At 38.5% G+C, this 9,680-nt stretch overlaps 1 protein-coding gene across 1 annotated transcript in view; it reads left to right on the top strand.

Annotated features, from left to right (window-relative positions):
- Positions 1-9,680, top strand: part of ARHGAP15 (Rho GTPase activating protein 15) — a 642,246-nt gene that overhangs the window by 370,130 nt on the left and 262,436 nt on the right. The window contains exon 9 of the mRNA XM_011988707.1: positions 3,311-3,433. Within this exon, the coding sequence (XP_011844097.1) occupies positions 3,311-3,433 (123 nt within the window). The remainder of the gene's footprint in view (positions 1-3,310; positions 3,434-9,680) is intronic.

The following is a 9,680-nucleotide window of genomic DNA, read 5'->3' as shown; positions in this document are numbered from 1 at the left end:
TGAAACCCCGTCTCTACTAAAAAGTACAAAAAACTAGCCGGGCGAGGTGGCGGGCGCCTGTAGTCCCAGCTACTCGGGAGGCTGAGGCAGGAGAATGGCTTGAACCCGAGAGGCGGAGCTTGCAGTGAGCTGAGATGCGGCCACTGTACTCCAGCCTGGGGGACAGAGAGAGACTCCATCTCAAAATAAATAAATTAATTAATTAAATTAAATTAAAATAAGTAAAAAATAAATAATTACACAGGCCATATACATTTTATCTACAACAATTAAACCCAGCACTGCCATGTATACAGAAGTTGGTCAATTTGTGTTTATTTTTTATCTTCCAGCACTGTCCAACATGAAACGTGTGTAATGTAAAATCTTCTAGTAGCCATATTTTAAGAAGTAAAAAGAAGCTATTTAAATAATAGCAAGATATTTTATTTAGCTGAAAACATGTAAAAATTATCATTTCAACCAACGGCTCAAGCTGCATGTCACGTGTTCAATAGCCCCAACTGACTAGTGGCTAATACTTTGGACAGCACAAATCTAAAGCGGTACTTTTCAAACTATTGAACTACACAGAGACAATCATACTTGCATAACACACCGGTGGAAACTGCTTATAGCCAAAGAATATACAGTACAACTGCCCCAAGGACTCGGGCTATTTTGGTCCTCCCTAAATTACCCTGAGAGCTGAGGGCATCTGTTACTCTCACACTTATAGAACCCATTTTTTAAAATTTACTTTAATTTTTTAAAAAAATTTTAAGTTCCAGGATACATGTGCAGAGTGTGCAGGTTTGTTACATAGGTATACATGTGCCATGGTGGTTTGCTGCAACTATCAACCCGTCATGTAGGTTTTAAGTCCCATATGCATTAAGTATTTGTCCTAATGCTCTCCCTCCCCTTCCCCCCAACCCCAGACAGGCCCTGGTGTGTGGTGTTCCTCCTCCTGTGTCCATTCTTAAGAGCCCAATAGCTGGGAAGCTGTCCACCTTTTATTACCAATTCATTTAAAAAATAGATAGCTCATGACAAATACATAGATGGTAGATATGCTATAGATATATAGATTTTTTTTTTTTTCTTTTTTTTTTTTTTGAGACGGAGTCTTGCTCTGTGCCCCAGGCTGGAGTGCAGTGGCGCGATCTCGGCTCACTGCAAGCTCCGTCCCCCCGGGTTCACGCCATTCTCCTGCCTCAGCCTCCCGAGTAGCTGGGACTACAGGCGCCCGCCACTTCGCCCGGCTAATTTTCTTGTATTTTTAGTAGAGACGGGGTTTCACCGTGTTAGCCAGGATGGTCTCGATCTCCTGACCTCGTGATCCGCCCGTCTCGGCCTCCCAAAGTGCTGGGATTACAGGCTTGAGCCACCGCGCCCGGCCAGATATATAGATTTTTTTTCAGAGTTCTTTTACATTTTCTCAGTGTATGGATAGACCTTCCACTGATAAATGAGAACTTCAGACGACCCTATAACTTTTCCAATCAGTTTAAGGGAATGATCTTCAACAGGAAGTAATTCTGTACCCCAACTTCCACCCTCATGGACCTATGGCAATGTCTGGAGATATTTTTTTTTTATTGTCATAATTAAGGAGGGCGTGCTGCTGGCATATTGTGGGTAGACACCATGGATGCTGTTCCATATCCTACACAAAGGACAGGCCTCTACAACAAAGAATTGTCTACCCTCGTATGTCAATAGTACAAAATTTGGGAAGCAATACTTTAAAGTAATATAAAGTATTACAGATTTTCAAGTGGCAAAAATTGTCTCAGTTTAGTAATTTACAGCACCTAGTCTCATGTGATGATCCAAACTTTGATTGAAAAATAAAATTCCACCCTTCTCCCAGCTAGGAGATGAGCACGATATTTTTCTTTTTCTGTCATTCTCAGTCTTGAACTTCACCTTAATTCCCCATTTTACTAACTCAAGTTTGGGCCTGCTTTGTAGTCAAAGGCAGGGAAAGGAGGATGCAAAAATTGCCTTACTTTGCCAGTTATAGCGAGGTTTCTCTCTCCCTGGACCAGATAGATTTTCAAAAGCATGTCTACATTTATTAAAAAGAATACTTAATAAAGTACCCCAAACCCTCACATTATGTCAACAGTTGAATGAAGGCAGTGGAGCGTTCAGTTAAGATATGTATCTTATCTACAGGCACAACAAATTACTATCTGTAACTAATAATAAGACACCTTGGGCCACGTGCAGTGGCTCACACCTGTAATCCTGGCATTTTGGGAGGCTGAAGTGAGCAGCTCACTTTAGCCCAGGGGTTCGAGACCAGCCTGAGCAACAAAGTGAGATCCCATTTCTACCAGGAAAAATAAATAAATAAATAAATAAATAAAACCAAAAAAATTAGTCAGGTGTAGCCAGTAGTCCCAGCTACTTGGGAGGCTGGGGTGGAAGGATCATATAAGCCTGAGAGGCTGAGGCTGCAGTGAGCTGTGATCACTCCACTACTCTCTAGCTTGGGTGACAGAGCAAGAATCTGTCTAAAAATAAGGAGAAGAAGAGGAAGAAGACATCTTTAATGTGTTTAGACTGTGCTTAATGAAAACCCAGACCTTATGTATGATATTCATCCCTGAATTCACAGCCTTTAGCATGAAGCCTGATTATTAGACATTCAGCAAATATTTGTTCAGGAATGAATTTTACACACCTGACTTTGAAGATAAATCTGAGAATAGGAAGCAGAGGAGAGGGGACTAATGAAGACATGGAAAAAGTTTGAGGCAAATTATGTTTCTGAATTTCACCTAGAACTGATAGTAATTATATATCAATAAGGAAAGTAAGAAATATCTGCTTCAGAAAAATAAATCACTTCAGGTTAATATAGAAAAGAAGATTGACAAAGTTATTCAAGCAAGCAGGACCTTCAGAAATGCCTGCATAAGCTAAGGATAGTATATAATCCTGTTTAATTGAAATCGGCAATGCTAAAGAGTTGTCTCCTGTAGCTTAGATGAATTTTTCCCTTACTCTGACCATAATTTTGTGTATAAACACATGGAATTATCCATGTAAAGGTTACGTTAAATATAAGGAAATGAAAGTGAAAATAAATTGTGAATATATGGAACTAATCCCATTCTCATTGTACATTCATGCTGTAACAGGACTAATACTTTCATGTGGGCAAATTTTACTCACATGGCTTGTTCTAGACAGAAGAGCCCGAGCTATTAATTCAGGTAGTTGTTTCATAACTACTGTTTTCTAGTCAGATTTGCATAAAGTAATAATCATAAAGGAGAAATTTACTGAAAGCCTCTGATTTTTTTTAAATCTTCAGTGTTCAGACTGCATCATAGTGCTTCCGATACAAGCGACAAAAATCGAGTTAAAAGCAGATTAAAGAAGTTTATTACCCGAAGACCTTCCCTGAAAACTCTGCAAGAGAAAGGACTTATTAAAGGTACAGGTCATTTTATACTTGTACAATAACTGTGATAAATGAATGTGCCTCTGTGTTCATAGCTAATCAGCTCTAAAGGAATATTAGAATATTTTATTCTTCTTAGGTTGCTTATTAAATTTTCTACTCTATAACAAAGAAGAAAAATAACTGTCCAGAAAACATATCCTGAGAAAAATAAAGGAGGTATCATGGGGTCATTGAACTATATACCTGGTTTTGCCCTCAGAGGACCTATGTTCTGCACTAGGAACAGAGAAAGGATATCCTAGTGGCCTGTTAGAATGATTCCATGTACTCCTGTGCCTGGGTGGTTCCAGTTCACACCTGGGACTTAGTAAGTATGAACCAGCACACTTACCAACTCAGCCCTTTTCACTATCAGAAATGTCCTGATTTGGTTAAAAGGTTATCTGATCACCTTAGTCATAGTCTGAAGTTACTGCTAGGAAGAATGTCTAAGACAAACTAGTGTCATGAAGATGTATGGATATTGAGAGCTGGCAGTCCAAAAACTCAATCCAAACTGAAATAACTAGGTAGTTTTACAAATATATGTAAAGGGTAGAATAGATGATTGTAAGAATACATGATTGCCACCAGAGTAGAAAATCATGGTCTCTGGCATTAAACTAATTGGATTGCCAGTCACTCATTTTGACATTGATCAAGTTATGATCTCCTCTGTGCCTCAGCTTTCTCATTTGTTAAATGGGGATATTTATATACATCATTGAGAGGAATAAATGACATAGCCTATGTAAAGCTTTCAACAGAGTTTCTGAAACAAAAGTAAATATTTTATGAATGCCCTCTGCTTATTAATATGATTATTATTCATTATTGTTATCACTGTTAGTGTGTCAGATGAAAGGATGGATGGATAGATAGAACCAGTGATTAGTATATTTCTATAACTGGAAATTACCTTATAGAATATAAAGGCTAAATAGATTTTTTTAAAACAAGAAAACATATGCATGAAGTTCGTTATTCTCTGTATTTTTCAAATTTTCTAGCTTATGTGTACTTTTTGAAAATGTAGTATAAGAAAGAATTTGAAATTGGGTGAAAAGAAATGCGTAACGCTGAGAAGAAACCTGAAAGCCTGGCTAATCTTTATAGAAATCGAGAGGCGATTTAATAAGCAATCATTTCTCATGAAGAGGGCAAAGCAGATCTTAATTTTTTCAGCATTACTTCAAAAGATAAGCATTTAAATAATTTATAACTGTGCAATCTATCAGTTTCAGTCTGTTTTGAAACAGGGAACATATCTGAAAAATTAGCTGGCACTTTGAACCAATTGTAGAAGGTGAAATTTCATGAAGCAAAAGCATACACATTACTAATAGAATATGAACTTCTTAGGATTTAGGAGTAAAACTAGGACCCTGCTTTAAATCAGACTTGCCTCAGACTTTTACTCTCTGTTGTATAATACTTTTCTGAGTTGTAGACAGTAATTAACCCTCTACAGATTCAACTTCACTAAGTAGTATTGCTAGTACCTTCAGTTCTGCCTTAGAATTCATCCTATAGAAGATCGTTTTCTTAGAAAAGATTCAGTTGCAGGTTAACTGCCATCTTGAAAAATATAAAACCAGCTAAGCAGCCAATAATCCTAATTTTACATAATGTCTGAGATTTTCATGACCGGGGCAAAATAAAAGGGGTTTTAATTCAGTGGCAGGGTCTGGCTCCACATGAAATGCTGAAGAATTAATTACTACAGTGCTCTAGAATTGGTCTCAGAAAGCGTTAGGGAAGCTGGATGCCTAATGTAGTTTTCATACTGAAGCAATGGAACCGCTAAACACACTCTGATTCATGCATTTCTTAGCGCTCCATTAAATTTTCACCATAACTGACCAATGAGTCAGTATTCTTTAGTAGGGCTATGGAAAATCTATGTAAAATTCTGATTTGATAAGCTTCCACTGTTGTCTTCAGTGGAATTTTTTTCCAAGTACAGATCAAGTTATGCAAATATAGTCACTTCTTGGGCTTGTTTCAGTTTTAGCTATGAACTTTTCTAAGGCTTTTACTAAGTTTTTTTTTTTTTTTTTCCCAACTCAGTAAAAGGCATTAAACCAATTTTTAAAAATATCTGGCTAGTCACACTTAGTACTTTAATCCATTTTTTTTCTTACACTTAAGGCAAAGACTTAGAAAAACAATAAATTCAGTATTTTTAATCAGTTAAGAAAAATTACATAAAATTAATGATTAATGGTTAAATGGTTAATTTTTCCAAGCAAAATAACTTAATTCTTTCAAAGGGAAGAATTATTTAGAAAGAGGAATAATGGCTTTAGAATTGTTCTGCAGCTCATTTGGCCACAGAATCTATATCATACTTATAAACTATCTAATCTTCCAGATCTGCACAAAAGGCCTCCATTACTAAGGTTTAGGAAAGCTGTGCTTGGCAGTTTGGGCTTTACAATTGTGCTTCCTGAAATCTGGGAGGGATTCTGCAGGGCCATGTCAATTTTCAAAGTGTTAACTCTTTCATGTCATTCACCAGTAGGTTGAGGAGGCTGGGCTTTGAATTCAACCAGCCTTTATTGAGCACCACGATGGGGGCAGGAAGAGCTAATATTTTATTGACCCTATAATGCCCATCAGAGTCACGTCCACAAAGCACTTAATGTGAAAAGAGAATTACCCCAATATCATACAATCTAAATTCAATCACAAGCCCTTTCTTCAAAACTTGTTCTTTGGACTCACGGAGTTGTGACCAATATGTGGTTTCATTAGATAGAACTTAGACTTGGAAGCAGTCACTTGATGGTGCTGTATTTTCTACTTTATTATTATTGTTATTATTATTTGAGACAGAGTCTCACTCTGTTGCCCTGGCTGGAGTGTAGTGGCATGAGCTTGGCTCACTGCAACCTCTACATCCCAGGTTCTAGTGATTCTCGTGCTTCAGCTTCTGAGTAGCTGGGATCACAGGTGTGCACCACCATACCCCACTATTTTTTTTTTTAATTTTTTTTTAATAGAGATGGGGTTTTGCCACGTTGGCCAGGCTGGTCTTGAACTCATGACCTCAAATGATCTGCCTGCCTTGGCCTCCGAAAGTGCTGGAATTATAGGCATGAGCAACCGCACCTGGCCCTGTATTTTCTAATTTCTTTAATATGACAAAGAGAAGAACATATTATAATGTCAAAAAAAGTAGGCCAGAAAAAAATTCTGAGTGATTGCTCAATGAAAAGAAATCTTAATATCTCAGGTGGGTTAGCAAACACTGTACCATTGCATTGGTAGCTTTGGAAAAGTTCTCCAAGGGCATTCAAGTTTGTCAACGAATGGTGAGCCCTTTTTAAATATATGAGTTTACTAACATTGAGCATCTCATTGGGAACAAAACTTGAATCCATTTAATACATAAATTATAGGCAAAAGGGTCCATTTTGAGGTGGTAGGTGTGTTTGTAAATCTCCTTGTCCTGCTTTTGGAACTGATGTAACAGTTCTTTAGTTTTAGCCAAACTGCCTTATGTAATCTTTCAAATAACAGTATTGACATCCAAGATTAGGTAATACAGTTTTTAGAGAAGATAACAATTGTTTGGCTTTTCAGGAGCAATTAGTATGCCCTTATGTCAAAATAATAGCATCAGAGAGAATTTAGAAATGTTTAGTGTTTAGAAAGTAGTTTCATTCATCCTAATAAGGACAAAGCCATACTGGATGACATTAGTAGAAACTGAAATTGGTATCATACTACTTGTTTTTGAATCAGTATGTTATAAAATCTGCTTGAAGAATAAATAGCACACCTCAGGGATTTATGATAAGGAGAAGTGCTTTCCGGCCTCATCTTAGTTTTGATCCCTAAGGGGTACCACTTTGAACAGTTTCTATTTATAGTTCTGGTGATTGGGTCCATACCTACATCCTTGTTATTTAGGGTGAAAGTTGGTCTGTTTTTTGTCAATGTCCTTCTTATCTTCAGTGTTGTAATATCTTACTTTATCAGTCTCAGACAGTACTTTAGGTTTCTGCTGCAATAGGCGTGAATGTTACTCAACTACACCAAGCCTTGTCTTATTTTTTGTTTTTGTTTTTTTTTTTTTTTTTTTTTTTTTGGAGATGGATTCTCATTCTGTCACCCAGGCTGGAGTGCTGCGGCGTAGTCTCAGCTCCCTGCAACCCCTGCCTTGCAGGTACAAGCAATTCTCCTGCCTCAGCTTCCTGAGTAGCTGGGACTACAGGTGTACACCGCCACACCCGGCTAACTTTTTGTATTTTAGTAGAGACAGGGTTTCACCGTGTTGCCCAGCCTGGTCTCGAACTCCTGACCTCAGGCAATCCGCCCACTTTGGCCTCCCAAAGCGCTACGTTATAGGCATGAGCCACTGCGACCGGCCCTACTTGGTTGTTCTCCTCGCCGGATACTTATGGTCAAATACAGCTCATCCTACAGTCTCCATTAGCTTTCTCCACAACTTGCAACTCTACATCTCTACTTACGTTTCGTTAACCCTAGAAAATTGAGCGCTAAGCCTCCATTGGTAAGATGAAGAATTTAGAACCAACTTCTCTCATCTCCTCTGCCTCTTCTCTTCTACTTCTAAGTCATACAAACTTATTTTATTTTACTTGGTTTTATAAGTATGGCTTATTTATAGTGAAATTTTAAAAGCTAAAAATAAAAAAATAAAATGGCCGAGCATGGATGGCTCATGCCTGTAGTCCAAACATTTTGAGAGGCCAAAAGAGGACTGCCTGAGGTCAGGGTTCGAGATGAGCCTGGGCAAGATAACGAGACCCTGTCTCTTTACAAAAAGTGAAAAAAGTTAGCCAGGGATGCTAATGTATGTCTGCAGTCCCAGCTGCACAGGAGACTGAGGAGGAGGATTGCTTGAGCCCAAGAGGTCAAGGCTACAGTGAGCTATGATCACATCACTGCACTCCAGCCTGGGTGACAGAGTGAGGCTTCCTTTCTTAAAAATCAATTGTTCGGGCGCGGTGGCTCACGCCTGTAATCCCAGCACTTTGGGAGGCAGAGGCAGGCAGATCAGGAGGTCAGGAGAGCAAGACCATCCTGGATAACATGGTGAAACCCTGTCTCTACTAAAAACACAAAAAATTAGCCGGGCGAGGCGGCGGGCGCCTGTAGTCCCAGCTACTCAGGAGGCTGAGGCAGGAGAATGGTGTGAACCCGGGAGGCGGAGCTTGCAGTGAGCCAAGATTGCGCCACTGTACTCCAGCCTGGGCGACAGAGAGAGACTCCATCTCAAAATAAAAAAAAAATTAAGGCAAAATGAAGACATTCCTAAATAAATAAAAACGGAGAATGTTTTGCTAGCTGGTCTACCTTATAAGAAACACTAAAGGATTTCCTTCAGACTCAAAGCATATGACCACCAATGATAGTTTGAAATCTATATTTAAAAACATACAGCACGAGTAAAGGTAATTATGTAATTATAAAGTACATTATAAATGCCTAGTTTTCTTTCTTCTCTTACCTGATTTTAACAGCCATTACATAAAATAGTATTATATAATGTATCGTTGGACGGTTAATATATAGAAATATAATGTATTTGCTAATAACAGCACAAACGAGGAGATGGGAGGAAAGTTGTGCTACATTAAAGAAATATCTACTGGCCGGGCGCGGTGGCTCACGCCTGTAATCCCAGCACTTTGGGAGGCCGAGGCGGGTGGATCATGAGGTCAGAAGATCAAGAGCATCCTGGCTAGCATGGTAAAACCCCATCTCTACTAAAAATACAAAAAATTAGCTGAGCGTGGTGGCGGGCACCTGTATTCCCAGCTACTCCAGAGGCTGAGGCAGGAGAATGGCGTGAACCGAGGAGGCGGAGCTGGCAGAGAGCCGAGATCACGCCACTGCACTCTAGCCTGAGCAACAGAGCGAGACTCCGTCTCAAAAAGAAAAAAAAAAGAAGAAATAACTACTGATGGTAAAGTAATAATTATAACAATATATGCTCGGGGTTGTAACATTAATAGATATTATATAACACTAATATCACAAAAAAGGAGGAAAGGAAATAGAGGTATATAGGAATAATGATTCTACATCTCACTGGAACAAAGCCTGTATAAATTTGAAGCTGATTCTAACAAGTTAAGATGTATACAATAAACCTAAGGGCAACCACTAAAAAAAAAAAAAAAAAAAAACTCTCAAAAATATGTAGTGAAAAATAATCATTACACAAGGTTAAATGCTGCATTAGAAAACATTCACTTAATAC

This window comes from Mandrillus leucophaeus, unplaced genomic scaffold, assembly GCF_000951045.1.
Source record: "Mandrillus leucophaeus isolate KB7577 unplaced genomic scaffold, Mleu.le_1.0 Scaffold336, whole genome shotgun sequence".
In the NCBI taxonomy this organism is placed as follows: domain Eukaryota; kingdom Metazoa; phylum Chordata; class Mammalia; order Primates; family Cercopithecidae; genus Mandrillus; species Mandrillus leucophaeus.
The sequence above is the reverse complement of the archived record's forward strand: the minus strand, read 5'-3'. Positions and strand labels throughout refer to the sequence as shown.